At 45.1% G+C, this 26,256-nt stretch overlaps 1 protein-coding gene across 5 annotated transcripts in view; it reads right to left on the bottom strand.

The window, feature by feature from the left end:
* The window catches only part of Dll (homeotic protein distal-less), a 77,193-nt gene extending 51,385 nt beyond the window's left edge, over positions 1-25,808 (bottom strand). For 2 of the 5 annotated variants that reach the window (XM_076532294.1, XM_076532295.1), the window contains exons 1-2: positions 24,074-25,808; positions 17,327-17,568 (exon numbers count right to left, since the gene is read on the bottom strand). In XM_076532294.1, coding sequence (XP_076388409.1) covers positions 17,327-17,568; positions 24,074-24,572 — 741 coding nt within the window. In that variant the 5' untranslated portion in view covers positions 24,573-25,808. The remainder of the gene's footprint in view (positions 1-17,326; positions 17,569-24,073) is intronic. The other 3 variants (XM_003704214.3, XM_012287634.2, XM_012287636.2) reach the window with 3 other exon arrangements.
* Between the last annotated feature and the right edge of the window lie 448 nt (positions 25,809-26,256).

Below are 26,256 nucleotides of genomic sequence, written 5' to 3'. Positions count from 1 at the left end.
AATCTCTCAAAATTCCACTCATTCAAAGTTCCAGTCTCCCAAAGTTCAACTCACCCAAAATTCCACTCTCCCAAAGTCCTCATCTCTCAAAGTTCCACTCACCCAAAGTTCCACTCTTCCAAAATCCCACTCTCTCAAAGACCCCATCTCTCAAAGTTCCACTCTCCCAAAACTCCACTCACTCAAAGTTCCATTCTCTCAAAGTTCCACTCATCCAAAGTCCCACTCTCTCAAAGTCCCACTCTCTCAAAGTCCCACTCTCTCAAAGTCCCAATCTTCCAAACTTCCACTCTCCCAAAATCCCAATCTCTCAGAGTTCCACTCACCCAAAGTCCCCATCTCTCAAATTTCCACTCACCCAAAATTCCACTCACCCAAAGTTCCACTCTCTCAAAGTCCCAATCTTCCAAAGTTCCACTCACCCAAAATCCCAATCTCTCAAAGTTCCACTCACCCAAAGCTCCACTCTCTCAAAGTCCCCATCTCCCAAAGTTCAACTCACCCAAAATTCCACTCTCCCAAAGTTCTCATCCCTCAAAGTTCCACTCACCCAAAATTCCACTCACCCAAAGTTCCACTCTCTCAAAGTCCCCATCTCCCAAAGTTCAACTCACCCAAAATTCCACTCTCCCAAAGTTCTCATCCCTCAAAGTTCCACTCACCCAAAATTCCACTCACCCAAAGTTCCACTCTCTCAAAGTCCCAATCTTCCAAAGTTCCACTCACCCAAAATTCCACTCTTTCAAAGTCCCAATCTTCCAAAGTTCCACTCTCCCAAAGTCCCCATCTCTCAAAGTTCCACTCACTCAAAGACCCACTCATTGTCAGTAGTGGATGGAATATTTAACTAATTGTCCAAAAGGTGGTATGTTAACCCCTTGCCACACTTTGACGCGTGTCACTCGTGGCAAACTCACAACTCAAATGTGACATAACCTTCTCCAAAATTTTGAATACTCTTCAACTTGAAATTTAGGTCCAACTACAATTTGTATAGGATCGTTGAATATAAAATGCTCCAAACATTTTAACTATCTTTGTTTGTTTTAATATTATAGAATTGTAAGGCAAGGGGTTAAGATTTTCAAATAGGTGGAATTTCACGGTTTAATTTCGATGTATCGACCTAGTACAGCACGAGTTAATAATAACAAAGAATCTGAGCCCCCGTTTCGCTGTCGTTGCTCACACGGTCGTAGAAGAGTTCGTAATGAAAGAAAGTTCTAATCGTTAACGGTCGTGTCTATCGATCCTCGTCATTATCGTTGGCCACGTTGCTAGCGGCATTGGTGACGGTGGTAGTTGCGGTGTTGGTGGTGGATGTGCAAGGAAAAGTTTGCCATTTAAATTGCCGGATAACTTGGCGCGTACAGGCTGTAGAGTTCCACGTTGCCAGGCACTCTACCTCGTTGTACGTAATACGAATCGAACAACGTGGATAGGACCGTCGACGTCATACTCTATCGCTGACATCGTCCACTCTGCGAGCTATAGTTCTCCACGTAACAGTGTTTTCAACGTTTCCATAGCGCGACTATAGGATTTTCCGGTAACACCTTTAGCATGTGCTTTAGAAGTGTGCATATTTTTTGCTGCGTTTCATAACTGTCGGTCGTCGTGTGTAATTTTAAATAGCTTCGCTTTTCTAACTTTTGTCGGAGCTACTTTGGTATATGCCTTTTTAAGATTTAGAAGTTGCGATAAACTTTTCATTTTTTAGTTTATGAAGGTTTCGGAAGAGGCTCGGTTTTCTGAAGTTGTGAAATTTTAATTATGTTGGAGTTCGCATCTCTCAAAATTTCATTCATACAAGGTTCTATTCTTCAAGGTCTCAATTTTTCGAAGTTCCAATCTCCTAAAATTCCACTCATACTAAGTTCCACTCACTCAAAGATTCACGCACCCTAAGTTCCACTCGCTCAAAATTCCACTCATCCAAAGTCCCACTCACCCAAAGTTCCACTCTCCCTAAGTCCCCATCTTTCAAATTTCCACTCACCCAAAGTTCCACTCTCTCAAAGTCACAATCTTCCAAACTCCCACTCACCCAAAGTTCCACTCTCTCAAAGTCCCCATCTCTCAAAGTTCCACTCTCTCAAAATTCCACTCTCTCAAAGTCCCCATCTCCCAAAGTTCCACTCACTCAAAGTTCCACTCTCCCTAAGTCCCCATCTCTCAAAGTCCCACTCTCTCAAAGTCCCACTCTCTCAAAGTTCCACTCTCTCAAAGTCCCAATCACCCTAAGTTCCACTCTCCCAAAATCCCAATCCCCTAAAGTCCCAATCTCTCTAAATCCTAATCTCTCAGAGTCCCAATCCCCAAACTCCGACCATTCTCTAACCCCAAAGCCCCAAACTCCCCCATTCCAAAATCCCAAAGACTTCGTAAAAGAAAGTCTTCCTACCAAGAAAGGCTGAAGTCTTCCTGCCAAGTAAGGCCACATAAATGCTGTTTCTCAGCTGTTCCCTTTTAGGTTAATCAGATATAACAGTCGCGAAAGATTAAGATGAAAATTGCATCGAAAAACAGGTTCAAGTGAATTTATCACGGCGCTCACGCGAATTCAATTAACAGTTTACCGCTGTGTATGACGTGCCATTAAGTAATCGGTGTTCGTTTAATAATCGTTGACAATAATAATATTACGGGGAACGCTAGCGGCGCGATGGAAACGTAAAAATCGTAATGCCGCGTTTACGGCGAACCATCGAGATCGTGGGCATCGGTTTCACGGATCGTTAATTTCGTCGTTACAACACGAACTCGGTAATGGTCGCGTGCAAAAAACATCCCGACCGCGGGCCGTTTAATTTCGAACGATTTTCCGGTGTCGCGTACTTTTTCATGGGACGATGAAGGATAAAAGAGCCGAGTTGTAATGAAGTTTTTCCTACAGTTTCGTAATACTTAATATTAACCCACCTTTAATTAATACCAAATCCATAAAACTACTACAAAATTTCACTTTATTTTATTTGATGTTTAGTGTCACACCTGACGTTCATAATTATCTCTGATTTTCCGTATGGATAAATTAATAATAATTTAGACCACTTTATAATAGTATGTACATCACACCTGACGTTTATACTTGCCTCTGATTTTCCGTATGGATAAATTAATAATAATTTAGATCACTTTATAACAGTACATCACACCTGACGTTCATAATTGTCTCTGATTTTCCATATGAGTAAATTAATAATAATTTACACTGTTATATTATATAAATTTACACTATTATATTAAATTATATATGATCACGTATAATGACAAGGAAAATGATGTACGAATTTTTCAATTAGGATGTATAAGAGCATGTCTCCCAGTTGGATGCTGAAGATTCTATTATACTTGAGGTACATAGTTTTGCGGACAAATTGGGACTAAACGTTACGGTCCGGTACCTCTTCACAGGTAACATGATAGCACCGTGGCCCCGATGTACAAAGAGAATCGATCGACAAAGGGCATCTGATAGGCTCAACCGGGATCTTGCATTGAATGGGCCGCGGTCGGTTCATGGTATGGTTTACGCGCTCCCAAACGCGAGCGGTATGATACCGGGGTGTAAGGCTATGAACCTTTAAGCCTGACTTACACGCGACCGTTTCGGCAACTATCTCGTGACGGTCGAAATGCCAGATTAGAATGTTCATAGACAGAAATTAAACACTTAACTTTACTAGAATTTTACCTCTATTGAGATTGAGTAGGTCTTAATCTAATTTCAATTCGATTGAACCACTTCGACAATTTAAATTCTTGTCTAACTGAAGAGCAAATTTAACACAGTCGAAGGTAGAGATTGGACATAATTGAAATTCTTCAATGACAACTGAACAATGACTACATCCACATGTAGTGATAGATAGTGTTAATATATGCAAGATTTCAGTGTATAAATTCGGAGTTCCATAAAAATTCAAGGTATGAGACAGTAAATCGTTATAAATGATGTTATGTGTCCTAAAGCGCTATAAAGTGGCAGTGTAAACGTAGCTTGCGTAATGTGCTCCATTCACATATTAATCCTCCGGTTAATAAGGTAATCCAGCGTCCGTAGAGACTGACAAAGAACAATTCTAAGTTGTGAGACTGGCTTAACGTTGGGTCCTACGGTTTTGGAGGAAGAGTACAAAACGCAAAGGGCTCGGAGCAAAGACGAGACGGTGGGCGGGGCGCTTCTCGGGCTCCAAGGCGATCCACTCCGACCTCTACCTTTTTACATAGGAAAGATAGTAGACGCGCATCAACGCGTTACATCTTTCATGAAACAACTAATGAGAATTAGAGATAGCATAAAAACCACGATGCGTGTACACCGGTATTGTTGTTGGCTGTGTATCGATCACAAGGAAACAACGCAACAAACAGCAGCTGCTCGAGATACCATCGTATCAGACTGCTCGAGTCTGACAGGCGAATTAAAATCACTCTTTTTGCGTACTTTATCCAATTATAATAACCTGGAAAGAGGAAGGGTATCGGTTTCGAAACAAAGCTGTAGCGTCTGACAGACAGCCAGTAATTATGGGCAACGGCTTTTGAAGCGACACTTCATTGAACCCCCGATCGGTTCCGATATTGATTGATGTGGGAGAGATAGTATTGTGATAGTTTTGTAAAGAGTAGGTCATAATTATTGCCAGACTTTAACGAACGTTATTGAGCTTGTTATACGCTTAATGAAAATAGCGATTAGAGCTGTTATGAATGATTGAAAGCTAAGGTCGTATCGGGAAATAATAATTAGTGTTTTGAACGTGGATGAATATTTAATGTTGGAAGACAATTTGTAAATACAGATCAAGTTCATTGTATGAATATTAAATATAAAAGTAGGGATATAACGAGTGCCTAAAATAAAAAAGCTTGGACTGAATATTTCAATTACCCAATTGCAATTGGCCTGATTCGCAAATCGTTGAAAGAACGTGTTAGACTGCAAAGGTGATGACAAATATGTCGAAGCCGACGAATTCGCCATCGTTGGTCAGGACATCGATTATTCATTCGGTACGCTGTAAAAATCGAGCAGATCTCGGACCGAGAACGCCGACCAAAGACACGTGGGTTCGATTGGCTGCAGAGACCGAACGGGCAACCGATCGTCCTGCTTCATTTTGTATTCAGGCTGCGCATGCGCCAGTTGTCACCGCTGACACATCGTTCGTCAATCCGTTTCTGCAGACAAAGCTGCGGAAGAATAAAAAGGACGAGCGAGCCGACATGGTGCATCCCGAGGAACGTCTCAATCGGCATCGATCGATCGATCGATCGAACCGAACCAACGTCTTCTTCTTACTACGCGACGTGCAGAACCTCGCGACATGTTTGGCGAGAACGGCCGTACCGAATTCTCCTTGCCAATCAGGACCCACGAAGTTTACGATGCAAGTTCAATCACATCGGACTTTTAGCACACTCGTTTCCAACAAATAATTGATTCGAATGCTTAGATACTCCGAAGACGTATACTCGCGTGTAGTACAAAGCGATCGAAGCGCAAGATTACGCGTAGTCGATAAACTCGTAACGGAGATACAATTCTCCGGGGAGCGTAAAAAACGCGGGAGAAAAAAGCGAATTAAGAAGTCACCGCGTAAAGGTGCTTGATTCGCAGATGCATGATTCCCTTTTTCTCCCGTTCACGCGCATGAATATCTTTTTTTTTCGGTCAATTAACGTCGTCGTTTCCGGAGGAGACTCGAGGTCGCGAATCGGCGGAATAAATCAAACGGGGAGCGTACGAAAGGGACGTTCAATTGGAAGTTCGGGAGGACTCGGTTTAATTTACTTGTTACGAGAAAGAAAACATTTCCCGGTTAGGACCGATAAATTGAGCCGATACGACTTGTCAATCAAGGTCGTGGCTCGCCTCGCGGAAATTCTCACAGCAAGAATAAAACGTCGCGTAACCTGGATTATGTAATCGTGCACCTGCTCGACACCGCGAACGATCTGACGAAGACAGCTGCGGTTACGCGAACATTTTCATAACGGAGGGACGCCTTTTAGTATGTACACGATACATTGTCTGTATCGATCACGTCGATGTAAGGAATAAATCAAAGGGTACGTTTTCGCGTGACAGTAAATAACTACATTTAGCGCCGTGGCTCTAAACATCGTCACTTTCCTCGGAATGTCGTGTTGTCATAGGGACAGACGTTATGATATTTTTAAGATTTTATTTCCTAGGGGAAATCAAGGTGTATGGATAGGTATACAAGACTTAATATCAGAACCTAACAGTGTATATGTCTAAGAAGTTAAGATATGTACACACATCATAATTTTCCCAAATGCTCCAAAATGTAAGGACAGAGCAAAGGAGAGCACATTGTTCGAAGCATTGCGCAAGGGATCAAGAAGCACGTCGAAGGAAAAAGGACGGGAGACGAAGAAGGGAGCCGCCATGAAACAAACGAATACCGAAAGGGCTGACCGAGAAAGAGAAACCCAGAAGGAGCAACAGAGAGGCGACGCGATTCCGTCGTGGTGAAGGGAAAAGGGAAGGGAGAAAGGTGGAGGAGAAGAAGAAGAAGGCGACTCGGTAAGAAACCGAGAAAGCAAAAGCGCGGGGACGCTGCCACTTCAAACGACCCGCGCATACATCCTCCCTCCACTGTTCGGAAGGTGGAACGAGGACGGAGGTAAAAGAGAAAAGGACGACGGAGGACGGGAAGGAGCAGCCAGGACGACTACTCTGGATTCCTATAATTGTTCATTTTTGCAAATTCCCGAGTTTTTGCCCGGGCAACCAGGGAGTTCGGTAACCCCGCGATCCGACCATTCGTGGCTCGGTCCTTGTCCACGGTGTCACTTTGGAGCACCTCCGGAGTCGAGCAAAGCCTCTGTTTCGGATGTTTCGCTGAGGGTAAAGACTTTTTTGGATGTCCTAGAACTATTGTTATCAGAATCATTCTATGTCAGAGTCACTCTACAACCCCTGATTGTTACATAAATTAAGATCATACATTAAAATATCATTTTAGCGATATCCTCTTCAAGTGTCTCAAATTTTGTAATTAAGTGCTTGTATAATTATTGGCTATATCTCTGTATGAGATCTGTAATGACACGATTAGTTGACAGAAGCTTGTTAAGCCCTGACAAAACGGTGGATAATAAGGGTTGTACAAACGGAGTCAAACTACCGAGCTGACGACTTCTCGTTATCATTGTAACTCCTTATTTCCTTCCCTTTCTTCGTTTCATAGAATCGTTCTATTTCGTAGAACGTTGACGATAGACATTACGAGGTTTGGATATATAAAGTCACACGCTTGCTATGGAAATAGGAATCTTGTAAATTATAGTCCTCGTGTCGAGAGATCCTGTCTGTCACTTTTTTCCATCGATAGCTTCGTGCATGGACACCATGAAGGTGGATAACGGTGTTCAGATAATTGCGGCGCTCTTGCAAAACGATCAACCTGTCACATCAAAAATATGCAACTGTTGCACCTGCACATTGTAGGTCTACCTTTCGAGAAGATACCGATATCGATATTTGCATAGAAACTATAGCCACAAATTTGATAACAGTCGGAGTTAAGAATAGTATTTCCGTTGATTAGAAGATTTCTGTCTTCAGGCCTTGAAAGTTGGTGAAATTTAGTAACGGAATGGGCTGTCGATCTCAGGATGTTCCCAGTTCCTCGAATTCTTAGATCCTCTTTCTTTCCAGCGGATTGTACGCGACTGCCACGAGAGGGCTCGGATTTACCGGCGAAATGTTGGATTTATTAGATCGAGATACGCGTGGGCGTGCCTGGACGTGCCCCCCTAGCCCACCCTTTCTACCTTACCGTTAGCTACGTGCACGAGAGACTCCGTTCGGCTCGCGATGCAACCTCAAACTAAAGCTAGACGCGAGAGGAGAACCGGCGAGCACGCACACGCGTAGGTCGACCGGGTGAGGACCATCGCAGACACGGCTTGATGAAACTTTGAAACTCCTCGTCGTCGGACGTTGTGCGTCGTTCTAGGAATCGAGAGGGACGCGGGTATCGTGAATTCGATCGTCGGCTCCGAACGATGATTTATGGACGAGAACGAGAAAGAGGGTGAGTAGGAAAGCGGACGTAGTCGAAAACTCGACGATCTGGAGGAAGGATCGAACAACGAGGAAAAACTGAATCCTCGTAACTACGTTCTTGCGAGCGTGGGAATCCTTTCTGGATCAAAGAAACCTACTGAATTTCAGGAATGTTTCAAGTTTGCTTGTAACTTTTTGGTCAAGTGGATCAAGGTTTAATCCTTCAAGTTTATGTAGATCAAGATGGTACAGTTTTAAACGCAAGCCTCGATTGTTAAGATCTTTATAAGACAAGAATTTTGTATACAGTGTATCGAATGACAAGAGACGTCAAATAGTAGCGTTAACCTTCTATTTAAACAATTGGAAGTGAATTTTAAGTTGGCCAAGAGTTAACGAGATACGTAAAACGGCATGAAAGGCCAAGAACCGGAAGTCCCTGGTCGTACGAGGGAAAGTCAAAGTAGGGTATCACGGTAGGAAGAGAACCGTCCTAACTACGACCTATCTAAGGCCGATTTACCAATACAAAGCGGAGTTCAACGAGGAAGCGTTTTACTTTACCTTCTGGCGGCAAGCAATGCCGCTGCAACTCGCCAGGTTATTTACAGCTTCTTGGCATGGAGGTGAGCTCTCGCGGAGCCCGGCCACTGCCAGCAAGAAGGAAGTAAGGATGATTTATATCCGCTGCTACCAGTGCTGCTCCCAACCCGCGATAATACCAATCATTATCATCGCTTAATAACAGGCATTACTGCCAACATTGAAATAATGTGTGTACCCGAAGCTGGCTCAGCCATAGCTGACCCATTCCTACCATCGTGAAAGCCGCTCTCTGTCTCGTTCTCTCGACCGTTTCTTTCTTCGACCACCACCATCATCGTCTCTAACATCGCCACCTACTCTTTTCTCCTGTTTCCCTATGCCCGTCGAGGACTATATGGGTACCCATGGCGTTCCAGGATCATCGAGTTAGCCGAGTTGGCAGAAAGTTGGTCAGGTGCAAGCGCGCGCCGCAAACGAAACGCATTGCGCCGCCGGTGATCTTCCTGAAAGATCTTCGAAGAAGGCGGGGAACGGGGAGGAGGATTTCGTTCCCTTCTCGGTGCAGGGATTCCTCGCACACCAAGGGAGGAACGAAGAGGGCGCGCTTCTGCCGGTCGAAACCCCTCGAGCCTGTTTTGCGCGAATTCTTCTCGACTCCGCCGTGGTTCTCTACCCGAGGGACCGCCGTGTTTGCTCGATCTTCGCGGAGGTATTTTTAGTTTCCGCTTCGTAACAATTTCCTCGAAAATTCGACACGCTTTCGCATCATTTTTGTCCCGGTTAACTGTCGGATAGCGAGCCGAAGGAAAAACGGTACGCCGTAATTAACTCTTCGTTGATTGAATTAAAAATTGTCAGGTACTGTGTGGTCTTCGTGATTCGTTCATTTACTGAATTACTTCTTGCTTCGATCGGGGCAAGTGTTCACTTGTTTGGGGCGTGAAATTTCATGTCATGACTTGAAGCGACAATACGATGATCATATGGACACAAAATGTTAGGAACATATGTTTGCACTTGTACTTTTCTATTTTTAATATATCTCCAGATTCATCGCCAGATTTCTTCAGAAATCTTTAAACCTTCAGATCCTTAAATATCTAAACATTTACGGATCTACATGTCTTCAGATTTTTGTATTTCCTGATCCTTCTATATTCAAGTCCCTATGTCTCAAATTCTGTATATGTCTATCGCTGCATCTCCTTATATTAGAAGTGCAAACAATACAGCCTATCAAGCACCCTCGTATCGTCACAGAACATAAACAAAAGCAGCCCCTTATTTCCGAGCACAAATGATAATTTACACAAGCACAATGCACAATTACACCGCGATCGTAAGAATCGACGTTGTCGGTTTCACTCGTTAAGTCGCTTCCAAGAAGAGATCTTTAGGGTTGTTCGACAGCCACGTGAATATATCGTGCGAAACGCAAGAAACGATCGTTTAGAGACGCGTACATCGGCTGGCAGAAATCACGGTGTACACGCCACGTGAGAACCGGCAAAAACGAAATGAAAAAAGAAGGTCCTTCTCTTCATCCTTCCTCTACATTCGTGGCGCCCCTTATCCTTCGACACGGTGGCGCTGCTTTACGCTCGGTGTACGCAAGGATGTTCGGTGTTTCTGCAAACATCGAACTCGTCTGCCGGTAATTATTGGTATTTGAAGCACTGTGGGAGGTCCCACGAGGCACGCCAAGCTCTTTCGTTGCACGTACATGAACACGCGGCTGCGTGAAAATAATTGTCGGCCTTCTCTGTTTCTTCGAGCGACAGCCACTCAACGGAGAACAGAGAAACGGCCGCCAAATGTGGGACACCAAGATCGTATTCGTTTATGCACTTTTTTCTGACTAATAAGTTTGATAGTGGAGTAAACCGAAGTTCTATGCAATTAAATTCGTCATTCTGACAAATTGCTGATTTTTTATTCCAGCAACCTTTGGGTCAAGATTAATTATATATGTTTTACGTACAATTTAGATAAACATTCAATGTAGGTTTTAGAATTGATACATTAGGTTTAAAATATCATAAAATAGCTTAAACATGAAAATATGCAAAATTAGAAGATATGAAGGTATAACGGGGTCACACAAAATGTCTCGATCAGCAAGACTGATTCTAGACCACAAGTTGATACAACATAACTAAAAAGAAGGAAGTAAACCGCAATGGAGGGATTAAATCCATGAAAGTCGATGGTGAACGTTGGTTGAAAAAAGCGAGGAATTCTTTCAAGGATATATATCCACGTACGTTCTGCGTGCAGTCGGGAATCGACACAATGTTTCTGCAAATTCATTCTTCGCCCCATTGAACACTATTAATTACTTTGCATAGTTTTGATCGTGAAAAACGTAACGCAACGCCGGCACGCCAGAACGCGGGTTTCGTAGCCTGCCAGAAAAACTAGTATTACAGGATTCAGTTTTTTCATTCGATCGAAGAAACGGTTAAATGCGTTTTCTCGGTGCGAGATCGCAAAAAGTAGCACGCGATCGAACGTGTCAAATATTAACGAGAGCGCAACCGATAACCGACGTGAAATTCGCGATGGAACGATGGTGATTCCGTATCTATGGAACGCTCGAGTTCCTAAAATATTGCTTAGGACAAGGATAAACTTTGGCCTTTTTGTGCGAACCAGTAGTGTGTCAAGGTTGGTAAAATATGAACAGGGCAGGAAAGAAAGATGGTGAATGGTTCGAACGATATTCAGCTGGAACTTTGATCTAGTAAAAACGTTGCGGTATCTGGGTGAAGGAAAGTACACGTTAAACGCAAAGACGTATGATTAGAGCGACAACACGGGTCATTAGACGACGGAAACATCAATCCTGCGACGCACTGCAAGTACGACTTTCGTTGAATTCGAGGGAAAGTTTAACCGTGTCGTTGGCATCGATACTATCGGTCATTCCGTGAAGAAAAAACTTCAGACATGAAAAAAGCGTATTTGAGATCACAAATTGATTCAAACTTCCATCGTGATAAAATGGAGTCGTGAAATCCTTCGGAACTGCACGAAATCTAAGATAAGCATAATAGTCTAAAATAACAAAGAGAAAAAAATCAACTAGTTCTAGTGTACCATAATTCCCGTGTCACTTTAATTATTCATCACCATTGTAAAAGACACCTCTATTTATCTAAGATAAGTTTCTGTAATTACCCATCTGATCCGTATTTCGCTACGATATTAAAATGTCACAATGTGTGCTAACAGCTATGCCACATGACTGTAAAGTGTTTGGAAAGCCTGGTAAGCGCGGGAGGGTTAACGAGCCAGCTACTGAAATTGAATTAAACAATATCGTGCACGATTCACGTGTATCACGTCGGTTTCACGAAAATACACAAGGACGAGCGTGTGGTCGTACACGAACGTCCCCGGTATAATCAGTCGTGCCATGCCGCGGATCGCGTGTTTAGCCGCGAAACTTTCCCATTTGTAGCCGGTGGACGTCGGTCGACAGATACAAGCCGATAGCGACATGTCGGTCGAACCTCTATTAGTTTTATTCTACTCGTCGATAACAGCTGGCGAAGTGGCGGACGAACCGCGAACGTAACATGGAGACAAGACTTTAAAAGCTGGTCACGCGGCATGGTTGAACACATCCCTATCTTGACGCGCACGAACCGGTCAACATCGTCGATGAGATAATAGAGCACGATAAGCGTAGTTCAATGCCGATTTGGTCAGTGAAAAATCGAAAGGAGCGTAAAGGGAAGCCGAGTCGACGAGGACGACGGAAAAACCAATTAGGCTGGACGAAGGATAAGGAGCTGCTTCGAATCAGCATGGAAGGCTTCATTCTGTTTCGAGGGTCCTTCAAGGTTAATTACTGTAATGGGAGATGCGGTTCAAGTCGAAATGGCATTGTAGAGTTAGCGAGGTTTATATTTGGCAGTTGTAGACGCGGTAGATAACTTTTATGTTCCTGTTTCCTACTTCTCATGGTCACTCCACTTCCAGATACCTACATCAGTATAGTCTACAGTATATTCTACATCATATAAATTTATATATCCTCAGGAACTCTGTACTCCGTATTTCTACGCTACTAGATACCCTTACTTCTGACTCCCTATGTCCTCAAATCTTATGATTCCATGTTCCTGTATCCTTCTCATTCTATCCTCAATCAATTTTTGAAAAGGGCGAAGTCGACTAACATTTTCCGGCGCCACCTCAATGACGCATTCTCCCAGAATTCCCTCGACGAACTGGCACATATCAATTACTATCACAGCGCAGACCGCCTAACGCTCCAAACACAATGCGGCCGACATTCAGTTCGAAGTTGGTGCACCACTTTCACGCTGCCGTCGCCTAACGTTGTTCTGAATAAGCGGCGTTCGCCTAATGATTCATACGCGAGCCCGTCCAGCGGAATCATCAATTATATTCGAGCCATTGTTCCGCGACTGGGTCCCATTATCTAATACATCTAACCTACAAAACTCGCGGCGACAGCGAGCACGGCGATCCGCTTCGAATCCGCGTTGGATCTGATAAGAGGCCGAGACTGAGACATTGTAAATCGTGTGGATGGAAAAATTCACGGACAAAGTTCGCAGCTTCGACTCGGGAATTTGTGTATGACAAGATCGACGATATTTCGTTGCCGTATCGTCTCGTTTCGCGATATTCGTCCGCGATACTCGTCGATGGGGAATCATTAATTAACCGATTCATTGTTCCGTAGCGAGAAATCGAGTCGGTTATCCGAACGATCTGGACCGATAACGGGACGCGAGGCTCGGCGAGGTAGCACCGGCGGCATGTGCACGGGCGACGCCAATGATAGGCAGATAAATGGACGCAGATAAATGAGCGGAAAGCGAGGGAATGGTGGTGGATACAGGGCGGAGAGACGCGCGTACGCGTGCTTATTCGCGGATCGACGTCTGCCACGACAATGTTTCGCAAGTGATCCGGTGTTACGTTACCGGTAGCTAGGAAAACGAGAAAAATAGGGACAGTTTTTCCACTCCGTTCTTCTGTCTTTTCTTCGCGGTACATGCTAATGGCTGCCGTGAATAGAGAAAGGGATTGGAGATCTAAATGCAGAATCTCTAGCGTTCAATCGATCCGATCGATCGTGCGAAAGGACATGTACCCAAGTCGGTCTTCGTTTCTCATCTCTGTTCGTGTGAACCCTACGAGCTAGGTGATTATGTCCACATACATGAGACAATCCACTGCCCATGGACGTAATCCATATTTGATGAATGTAATCAGATATTTAAAGTTCAACTATTATCTCTTCAAATATTTGATAGAATACATTTAACTTCTTGAAGTTTCTCTTGAACTTAAATTTTCCTAACTTTCAAAACTACGGTGGATGTGAAACTATCTATAAAAATAAGTGAAATGGTAGACCTATTTATAGTTTCATGACACTGTATTGACTAAAACCATAGTTGAATCAGCTCGCTGGAAAGTGTTCGAATCATTAAATCCTCGAACTGTCGAGGTACCAGCGTAAGGCGTTACGCGGACGATCGATTTCATGCATCGGCCATTGAGTGACGGCATTATCTTATCCCCGGAGCGTAGTTCGATCGATCGTCGTGGTAGAGAGTGGTCGTTTCGATCGTTCACCGGTTGCGATATCGATACAGACAGCCGCAGGTCCTCGTTGCTTCCGTTTCAATAATAGACAACTAGACGTATAAGATCCATGTCGCTGCCGACTAACCTCTAGGGTACAGGTTAGAGTTCACCGTCGATGTAAACCCTACCAGCAGTCACTCAAGAGGGTTCAGATTTCGAATTCACTTGGCGTGCTGCTACTCGCCTGTGCGCGACTTTCGAATCTCGTTTCGACGCGTTGGCATTCCCAGGGCCAATGAGGAGAGATCGGCCACGTTGGTCGGCGAAGACGAAGAAAAAGGAACCACCACGCCCAAGGTACGTGGCAGGAACGCAGACACTCGTGTTGGTACCTATGTATATCCTCTTCTACGTGTCTATCCTGTTGCATGTACACGGGTTAGTCGTGGCCGTGTGTACTTCGCGTGTACAAGTACTCCCATCCTTGTTGCACGTCGCTCCGGTCTCTCCCCGGCTCTCCCTGGTGCACGGCGGCAGCACGAACGAGCTACCACGTCTTCAAATTGAAGCCCCGAAGAAAAAGAGATGCGTGGCCTCACTTCTCGATCCTTCTCTGTTCTTTCCCGTGGCGAAGTCGAACATCGTGGCCAAGCGAGTAAGAAGGCAGAGAAAGGCGCGGGTACCAAGACACGGACGAGGGACGAGGCAAAGAGAGCCGGTTGAAACCGAAGGAGAAGGAGGACGAGGAGGAGGAGAACAGCTACGAAGGGAAGATGGAAGAGACCGAAGGCTTGTAGGCGCCATGTTGCTGGCGATGACAAGAAACCCGATGCGACGGTAGCAGGACCAACGGAGCAAGCAGAGGCGCTTGCTCGGACGCCTCGATTGGCCGATTACTGATTATACACGGTGCACCCTGAAGAGATGCACCGATCGCGAACCTCCTCGCGACTAGACACGCTGTCGATTGCCTTTTCTAAGCATTCTACTTCCACCGAGGGTTCAGAGGTCCACGAACCTCCGGAAACCACCCCTTTCTTAAAACTACCGAGTTACAGCGATAACATTTTCAGTTCTCTCCCTTTCTAGTTCAAAACTTCATTCGTACAACTCCTCTGTTCTTATAAGCAACAGGAATAATTTTTTAAACTCAAATTTTATGAAGAAGCACTACAAGAAAGCTGCCTAGTAAAGCTGCCTACTTAACCTAGAACATATGTGATTTGAACAAGATGTATCAAATAGTGAAACCATGTGCTAAATAATCGAGAACAGTAGCGATTTGGAGTTCTGTTCATAAAATCAACGTCAGAATACCCTTTCCGGTGTTATTTTGCAAACAACCTGACGCAGTGCCGCGATTGCTCATCAGGCAGCGTCGGGCTCGATTTTCTGAACGAAGGAGAGAGGGGAATAACTCCCGCAGAGCTCGGACTAATGAAATTATCCGGTCCGGGACCCCCTGCGACGACATCAGCAAGCCACGACAGCCAGTTATCCCGTGATTACGCGATATCCAGTTACGTATCACGGCGTGCGTACCTATGAGAAAATGTTTAGCCATTTTACGTCTCCAACCTTGCGATTGAATTCAGTCTTCTCTTCGAATTGATCGATCTTCCTTCGTTTGAATCAGCAGAAATTTAAAAAGAATCTGATGCATCGAAGGTATAATTCGAAAGTGGTTTGTTTAAGACATAAATCGAGGAAATTGAAAAAATTGTAACAGGAGAATTACAGCAACTAATTAATGATGACATAGGAAGAAGGTAGCCGACTACGAACGCAAAGGTTATTGGATCGGACGTCTCGCAAAAATAATTGAAAAAAGACGCACGATACATCATCGACGCGAGAAGACTTGAAGAACGATTCGTGGGGTTCGCTTCAATTAGCTCCGAGTCACGATCGCGTTCTAATAAATCGTTAATTGGAAACCGTGGGACTATCCGCGAGAAATTCATGGCTTCGAGGAGACCAGCTCCAATTAGCTTTTGACCACGATCCTCCCTGGTGCGCCTAATAAATCGTTAATTGGAAACCGGGCTGGATAATTGGCGGAAATTCTGTCGATCGTCGCGTGAAAAAGCTGAAAAACTTCGCGGCCGAGAATATTTATGACCGTCTCGTTAACCCTTCCAGCGTGTTCTCCCTCTGTTGACGCACTGGACACTACGGCAACCCTATCCCCGATGTCCAGGGCGTGGCGGATCGGTGATTTAGTAAAGTCATTTGTGCCGATAATGCTGACAGATGCCGTCCATTGAGGCTCCTGTTACGCTCGACTGTCCATGCAACAGGATCTTCTCGTGGATTCATGGGGGTTGAAACACGACGATTTTTCGCGAACGTTGCAACATTGTTTTGCGTAAATTATTTACCTCGCGCGAACACTCATATGTTTTATACAGACACTTTCATAAACTTTCAAAATGCATCTGGAAGTCGGGTCCTGATGTTCAAAGTCGAAATTCATTACAACTTTGTAGGGAATAGTAATAAATGTCTGTCACAGAATTTTTCTAGCAAGATAGGCTCAACTTTACATCGGTACATGTTGATAATGAGTTTAATGACCGAATTCGACACGTGTCAAATGAAACAGGTACCTGGTGTTCATCACATTAATAAAAGGGACTTCGAATTTCAAGTTGCAATTGCATCGGACTATCATATTGAAATATAATTAATAGTACTTTGCTGTAGACAAAATGGCACCCCAATAAAAGAACTGTTTACAAGAATATAATCACTGATACTTGTGTAGATGCAAAAGGGGTGAATGAGTTTTATGCAACAGCAACTTTATGATAGTTTGAACTGGTCTGATTCTTTCAAGAAAATGCAAAGAACACGAAAAATGTATTATGTCACTTTCTGATGTATGCACCCGTTTTTGCATAAATTATTGTCGAAAACCGGCCATTTTTGAAATATCCCCTTCCACGGATCTGATACTGGAGATAACGCGAAAATGTAGCCAACTCCGGACACAATAAGTCACGAAACAAGGTGTGTACGTTGATTCGCGTGCAGCGTTCATCATCCGAGCGACGATCGTGCACGTGAGAACGTGGTGCGTGGGTTGTTGCTTCCGTGGGAGAGAATCGATCGGACGAAGGAGACGAAAAGAAGAAGAAACATGTCAAAGAAACTGACCTGCGTTTGCGTCAATCCGAGACTCGCCGCTAATTCGGCTCTTTCCGGTAGCGCCAAGTACTGCGTCCTCTGGAACCGCCTGTTGAGCTGTTGCAATTGCAAGCTGCTATAGATCGTCCGTGGTTTCCTCATCTTCTTACCCTTGCCGTTCCTCAGGGAACCACCTCCACCGCCTCCGAGTTCGTCCACTAGGCTGCCACCCTTGTCACCCAATGGCGAGAGGTCTGCGAACATGCACCACCCTAACATCAACTTTCAGGATCCTCGTCACCGGTGGTGTACGAACTAAAGAGAAATTCAACAAAAACCTCAACTCCGCGATAACTTGCAAATGAAACGAAAGAAAAATTTAAAGTCGATTCAAAATTTTGTCTGACACTCGATATCGCGTGACTGGGTACGAAATATTTAGAACAGATTAACTATTTGTATATAACTTTATTATACAATTGAAGGGTGTCTTGAGAACAGCGTATTTGAACGATGGAAACTTTTAGGTTAGGTTAACTATTTTCTTAAACATTGTTTTTGCTTAATTTGTCTTTGAGTCGTGTACATAAAGATGCATTGTACATATATCGTGGACCAGCATGACCCGACCACCATTCGAGAGTTAATCTCGTGGTAATTTGTCCGGGTTTCGATCGTTATCGGTCAAATTATATCGCAGTGCTAACCGAGTGTAATTAATTAAAAAGAATTGCTATAAATTAATTACTGACTAAATAAACGCGGTCGAACCAGAGCCCGGCCAACATTATCGTACATACGATCGCGCCATTACGTTTATACCCTAATTAGAATGAAGCATAATACGGCGACCAGTGTGAATCCCCTGACGGTAACGCGGTCGTTTAAAGATACAAATAACGCGCACACCCGCGTTGTCATTTTTCAATGGTTCGTCGAAGCGTTTGTTCGTGAGAAAATTTACAGTCTAGTCGGGTGGCAAAGTTGAATAAGATGTCGACGACCAGACTCAGAATTAACCGAGTAACGTAACACCGGACTGCTCGCAGAACCTTTTTCCTCGCACGATAATAAGCGTGACTATTAATTAACGTAATTTATGGTGAATGGCCGGACATGCTTACGTGCATACGCGTTACGATTCTTATGATTTATTGCCAGGTCGTGTCACCGCGAACCGGGGCGTGCACCGTTGACCCCCGGATCAACGAGTTTTAAGATCGATCGCGAAATGGCACGAGGCGTTTCGATCGAGCATAAAAATGGGCGATAAGCTGGCCATTTTTTCGCAATTAGGGGATCACACTGGAAGAGAACGACACTGTGTGCTCGTATAATGAAATTGCCACTTATTTTTCATGCAAATGGATCTTTACGGCTGATATTCTTCATTAGTCGTTTACATCCAAAGATTTTTACTATTCTCTTCCATTACTGTTTCATTTAAATTCAGCTGAAAATTTGTCTTGGATGAATTTATGAGGTTTTTCGAATCTTTATTTAATACTTTGTACTTGTGCACAAGAAAATAATTCACACTTTAATCTATACGAGCAGACTTTTCTAATATTTATTGCAAATCGATACAAAAAGATGAACACCTTGCAATTCTTAATCCTCGTCAGAGTTTTATACTATTAACATTTCATTCGTCAACCGGGTTCATTCGTCATTTATTGATTAATCATAGCTGTTGATTCGTTCAAACAATTTCCTTAAAAATGTATAGCCTACAGTACCTAAATTATTAATTCCGTACCTTATACAATAACCATCCTTTTTGAATACTTAAAACGCTTACATGTACAATGCTTGAACATTAATATTCCAAAGGTCAAAAACGTATGACCAAATATAAGTATAAGCTTGTTGTCCCACAATATATGCACGTATGCATTCATAGTACCTTATGTACCTAAATGAACGCATGAGGCCGTCATTGATCAAAATAAAATTAAATCTAAAATCACGATAGTAAAGCGGAAGTTTATAAAAAGCTTTTCTACCGAGATACTATTATAGTAAAAATGGTGGAAGGAGCGGTATTTTACGGCACAATTTTTTCCCGCCATCGCCTGCGAAAGCTCGCTGTCATTAACGCGGTAGCGTATGCAAAACGCTCGCTGAAAACTGCTCCATCGCGTCGAAACCACCACTTTGCCGTAATTCGCACGGGTCATTTGCGAACGGTTGTGCGTTCACGACTTTTTGTTACACGCGTGTACTCGACTTCGTACAGCCTCCTTCCGAGATTACCGAGCGACAATAATCGTTTCTCAACCACCAATTCATTGCCCTACATTCGTGGGCTCCTCAATTAATGCACCTTCGATCGAACGAGAAAAATCACCCTAATTTCCTGAATAGCGTGATTGTTAACGCAGTCAGATTTTACGTGCAGATTGTTAGAACAGTCTGAATACATTTAGACATCTATTTTTTTTCATTCTTCAACCGTTAAGGGTTAATCCACCATTGCCGCAGTTATTTTATGAATGAGTTGTTATTTCAATGTAACGTAAAAAACAGAGATTATCGTCGGTCCGTTTCTAAGGGTCAAACGGAGGATGAAGAATTAGACAATTGGAACGGGTGCACTTTGTGCTAAAACCATTTCGAACCCTTCTTTCCAGAACCTCCAGAATCCGGTTGACTGGCATTTCGATATCTGCGGATGTATCTACCCCGAAGAAAACACGACTTCCACGCAAATCCTCAAAGGCTCTCCACCGTCGCCACCGTCATCCGAAGGACCACGCACCCCAGTTCAAAGATTTGATCTAGGCGTGTTCCAGGTCGGTGTTCCTAATCCTTGTGAAAACAACCGTTTAATACCTAATCCATCAGGACCCGGCGCTGGCCAGCACTCGGAGGTCCTCATTGTCTTTGAACCGTTCCGGATTAATTTGACCGGTGCCTAGTTGCTGTCGGGTCCCCGATGACTAATGTCGAGTTCGGCTAAGGTAGCCTAACGCTAATTGGATTCTTCGTTCGAAGGTTTGCCGACCGCGACTCGGCTCTCGCCGATGACAAGGCAACGAGGTAGGTTCAACAGGGCTGATGTTAATGGCTGGTTCATTTGTCGTGACCATGAGATTGGTCGCTGATACATGCTACCACCTAAGGGAGCCGCTGTGTTTGCGCATCGTCGAGTGTAAAATCGTGTGGCAGATACTGGGCCGCCTGTGTACACGATACGCGATCATCTTTGTACTTCGTTTACCCTAGGTGCAAGGCGTTCCTGAGGGAATGTGGATTAAACCTCGAACCATTTACTTTTAGTGCAATCTTGGAAAAATTTTAATTTATGACCATCATGGATGTAAGGTTAACCTGTGGTAAGTGTGGATGTTTGTGAATGTGGATGACTTCGAAATAGATTTAGGAGAAATGTGAACCTAGTGCTATGTAAACCTGGAGAAATGTGAACTTAGATTTGAGGAAAACGTAGACTTAGAGAAATATAATTGAGTGAAGTAGAAGTGCAAACTTGGAAAACACTGAAGTGATATAAACGTAAAAAGATGGTAGACCTAAATCAAAATCGAATTTCCTAGAACATCCATGTTACACCGAGTGTCACTGCCGGGCACACTTGCTTTCTTTAAGGTTAATTGTAAGATTGTAAATTTTGAAATTTATGAAAGCTTTAATCACTGCTTTCATGTCGTTAATGATAGTTATTTATGATAAACCTGACTTAATATTTATTAACACTTAATCGCACACCTTCGCATCCAAGTCCACATGAAATGGTATAATTATAACCATGTTCTTAAACAAACATTACAGTAATGAAATAAACGTACAATTATAACACGTCGGTGTCGAAAAATACATGAATTATGTTCTCAAATAACCGATTTACAATAAATCACCTCTGTCATTAGGGTAATCTTATTCATTACACGACACGAAAATTTATATAATTTCTAATCTGAACTTCTTTATGATTTGTTAAACTTTTATTAGAGTATAAATGATATTTTATGAAATATTAAACAGGAGGAACAGAAAGGTAGTTCATAGCCCGAGGAGGATGCGCAAACAATAGCGTGCAGCTGGGTAATTAGCTCGATCGCGATTCCTAATACGATATTTGTTATTTAATTAATTCAATCGTCTCCATCAGCCTCGCTCGCGGACTACATTGACCGCGAGCCGACTCTCGCAATTTGTCACACGCGCAAACGAGCCACTCGTAACGATTAATCACCCCGACGATCGGGCCACGATAAATTCGCGTTGACCAATTAAACACGGAACAATTGCGGCGAATCTCGGCTCGCGACGCGAAAGACAAGCTCGACGCCGTTCGAAAAAAAAAATCTGCAGCAACCCATTGACGCGCGAGAATCACGAGCAATCGATAACCGCGTCGTGGCACGTGGCCATTCATCGATGAAAGGAGTAGAAAAGGCACCCCGCGGAGCGCGATGGAAACAATATGGCCCGACAATAACTTCGATGCGTCGCTACACGACATATCTCTTCCGATACAAATTTTCCAACTCGCCAATTCAATTTTCATGCGAGAGAAACTCGTGACAATTTGCAGTTGCTGTTCTTAGAACTTAACCCTGAAGAAACGATTATCCTAACTTTGCAAATACGTGCGCATCGATGTCTACCCTTTCAGTCCGCGACACGACAATCGTCGCTCGCAATCACCGAGTATTTCCGATGGTCGAGCATTTACAACTTTTCGAATCGTCGAGGAGTTTCGATATGCGAAAAAGGGGGAAAAAATTGCGGAGAGTTCAGTCCCTGGATTCTTAAGGGGTAAAGGAAAAACTCTCACGGGGGAAGAACCCTTCCGTGGATCGTATCATCGGGAATTCATCCCTTTTCCTAGTAATTTCGACAAAACCGTCGATTCGAGATTACCTATAACCGATGTACTTGTGCCTCGAACTACGCGAAGGGGGTGGATCTGAAGCGACGGGGGTGAGAGTCTTGGCGCTGGGCTTCCATAATGTAGAAAGAACGGATATCGTGGATATTCAGGGAACGAAGGACAGGTGGAAAGGAAGAATATCGGTTATTATTAATTTACGTGGAACGAAGAGGTTGCAAGGGGTTGCTGCTTTGGTAAGACAGCGATCCTATAGCGTATTCTTTCAGATACCTACGTATATTTCTTCCTTAATTATTGTACTCTCGACGATTGAGTTCACTTTAGCCCATGAGTAGTAAAACGAACACGTTATTCGACATGTATTAATTGATTCAACAGTTGAAGGAAACATATATCACAATGAACAAGCATTGATATGTAGTGGATGAAACATTTTATAATATATATTGCTACGATATTAATAATGTAAGATTGAGCTTCTATCAGATTTAACCCTCCGAATAAACTTGTTACATTTTTCACTATTTCCAATGTCGTACCTTCTGTAAAAAATATTATAGGTTTCTGTTTACACCGCTAACAGTTGAGGCAACACTTACGCGATTTCAACAAAGCGGATCGAACATTAGATGCGTTCAATTCTACCAGCGACGTATAATATTCATTCTCAGACGTCGTGCCGACGAGGTCAGAGAGTGGTGGATCGATACTGAAACGTTCCTCTCGTCGATCGCCGCAAAGAGAACATCGAGGCAAAAGTGTCTAGTAATCCAAAGAGCGTAATTAGCTGACTCGCGACTTTTAACCGACCGTGCGATAGGGAAAAAAATCGCGTTGCGTCGCGGTTGCGTCGCTACGAAGGTTTCGAGGGGGCACGAGGACGTTGAAAAGAACGAGGAACAGTTGCGTATCCGGACGTTTGAATATCTGGCGGAGCAGTTCGAGGACACGGGGAAGACCGCGAGTTCTATTCTCATTCAGGCCAGAGGCTTTTTGTTTCGTTCGTTAGCCGCTTTGCGGGACTTTTTCGGATCCCAAGAGGATTCTCTTTCCTAGTCGTATATCTTATTCCGCTTCTCGGCGTTATTGTGCCCGTCGAACGGCAGGCCGTCGACCGACCACTACCTGCTACTCTAGATTCTCTCTTCCGTTTTCGTTCCTTTTTTGTTTTTCGGCCAGCCGCGTCTCCGCTCCTTCCACGACCGGCGGAATCAACATACAAACGACGAACCAGAGGTTTACGACTTCGACTCCGCGCCTGACGGCCACGCGTTCACGCACCCTGATGTGTTTTCGATGATCCGACCTCCCAAGGAGAGGGCCGCTTCGGCGAATAATATCGAACAAGCTTTTTTCATATAATTGCTGACAAATTATGATCTCGTAACTAAAGAGATACGCTTGGCTGATGTATTTCTGCTGGGAACTTGCCGGAGGGTAGGAGGCACTTTGAGCGATAACGGAATTCTGATTGAACGAGTTGGAAATATGCCGATCGTACTTTAATCGAGTCGCTCTTTAACCTATTTTCGATAGTTTACACGTCGTTTGCCGTTTAACGATTTGCACAACCGGTACTCGAGTTATCTACTTATGCGCGACCGGAGGGAAATAGCGTTCTCGCTTATCTAAATAGTGCCGCGAAGGGCTTACGATGAACTCACTCGAAAGACAACTAACAGACACTGGTCTTCATCGTGAGCCCTTCGACGGATTCCCGTTCCGCGAAATCACTGAAACACCACTTTCGTCCACGCGAACGCCGGACCAACTTCCGTCGTTCTCTTTACCGTTTGAAACCGTGAAACGTAGCACCAGGAATTACGAGCGCTCGTCGAAAACGGTGTTCCAATGATTTCCAAGAACGGAGAACTAGGTTAACTATATCTAGTATAATAAAAATGGCTGCGAATACATACAGTTTGGGTACTCACCGTCCTTGGGCGGCGAGGGGCATTGGGGCGCGTACGATCCCAGGTGATATCCGTAGGCGTTGTGCTGGTGCATGGGTGGGAACGGATATCCGGCTAACGCGGACCTAGGACTGGGGAATCCTGCCTCCGCGTGTTGCTGATTCCCGCTGCCTGGACCGGACGTTTGATGACCTAGCGCGCCAACTTGATGCGAGAACTGATGAGCACCAGGCACATTGTGTCCTCCGGGATAACCACCACGTAGACTGGCGGGATTGTACAGATTATTGTGTTGCAACTCGATGAACGCCGACTTGCCACTTTGAGAAACTGGGGTACTAGAGGTTGTACTGTCACCACCGTTGCCACCGGGTGGTCCAGGTGTCACCGAACCCAACCCCGTGTGATGAAGATGCTGTTCCATGTCGGAACCACCGCCTCCGCCACCAGCACCACCGCCACCTCCACCACCGCCACCACCAGACGGTCCACCGCCTCCCGACATACTATTCGGGGTCGGGGTACTAGACGGACAGGGGTCGCCCGCCCCGAATGGGCTCCCCAGGTCCGTGAAGTTGAGCGTCGTCGTGCTGCCCGGACGCTCCACCTTAGTCGCGACGTCGATGCCGCCGCCACAGCCTATCGTTCTCGCGGACAAACTCGCCGACGACGTCGTCGCCGCCGCCGTCGCGCGAACACCGTATGGGGCCCGAATCTTGGGGCTTCTGTTGCACGTGAACCAACCGGTCACCTCAATTATGGCAACAAAGTTAACTCGCTGGCTAAAAGAGTAGACATTGGTTCAAGACAATCCCTGGCTGCTCCCTCGTCCGCTGTCAGTCAGGCAGTGATTGTCGCGATCGATCCAGGGTAATTGGGTATCAAGTTTCACTATCACGTTACAACAAACAAGATGTTCAAATTGTCACTAGAGATTACAGTTCACATATCCACTGGCTCGAGATTTCGCGCGGGAAGTCTGAGTTTACTCGGCTGTCCACTGATCACTTCACCCGCGTAATCTGTTTAGCGGTAAGGTTTCAATCCAAAGGCTGTTCTCGAACAGGCACACAACAGTCGTGCACAAGCAATGCGGTACGTCACTGAACGAGCGTCGTTCGCGTCAGCTCGTCGTCGATTTGCATCGAACGAATCGTTCCTCGCGACCGAACCGATCGGACATCGACATACTGGTTCCTGGCACTACGCGACGGAGCGCGTGTAGCTCCAACCTCCCGATCACTCTCGACCCGCGATCACACGACGTGCACCACCGGGGAAATGTTGCGGCAACGATCGGAAATACGCGAACGTGGTCCGGTGAGCAACGGGTTAGTTGACGGGGTCCCGGATCACCCGGTCGGTCCAGCTTCTCCGACGGGAACCAGTAATCTGCTGATCCGACTGGGCCGTGACAGCACACTCGCGCGAATTGCGTAGCCGTGATTTAATTGTACGTCGCCGATGACACACGCGTGCGCGCGCGCGCACGCTCGCTCAACAGCAGCCAGCAAGTGACTTTTTCCACGCGCGTCGCCGTGATCATTCGCCGATGATCATCGTGGCTCGCCGTGAACGAGGTGGATCTCGACGTGAACGGTCGCGACGATTCGCCGGCCAGCGTGGAAAGGAAGAAGAAGAAGAAGAAGATGACGACGACGACGATGACGACGAAGAAGAGAGAAAAGCACACACGCGCGCCTGGCCCAGTAACTGCAGTGCACACCGCGCGGCGCGGACCGGTATAATGATACATAATGAAGCCGGAGCCTCTCCCCGGAGCCCGGTGCACGGTTTCCGAAAGCCGCCGCGGTGGCGCCACTCAAGGCCACGCCTTCCACAGCCGTTACTGCGTCTCGCCATTGGCCCCCACGGTTTATCCCCACCGCGCGGCTATGACGTCGAGCCGAGTCATTCGCTGCGCGGAGGCCATTATGGTGTCCGCGCGGGCGGTGATCATCGCGGGCCACGCCCACGGTTGCCCGACGCCCTCGAGGCACCGCTCGTAAAGGTGTTTTCTTTACCTGTCCGAGGACCCTTTTCGTTCGTCGTACGCGCACTACGCTGCCACTACTCCTGACAGACTCCGTCGGGGGTATACCTCGGCAAGAAAGCCGGAGACCACGCTCGACGAGCATCGCTTGTATGCATAGAGCGCAGAATTTCAACCGCTTCGAGACTCCTCCGTT

The sequence above is a fragment of the Megachile rotundata genome, chromosome 6 (genome assembly GCF_050947335.1).
Source record: "Megachile rotundata isolate GNS110a chromosome 6, iyMegRotu1, whole genome shotgun sequence".
In the NCBI taxonomy this organism is placed as follows: Eukaryota; Metazoa; Arthropoda; class Insecta; order Hymenoptera; family Megachilidae; genus Megachile; species Megachile rotundata.
This window is presented reverse-complemented; position numbering and strand designations above follow the sequence as displayed.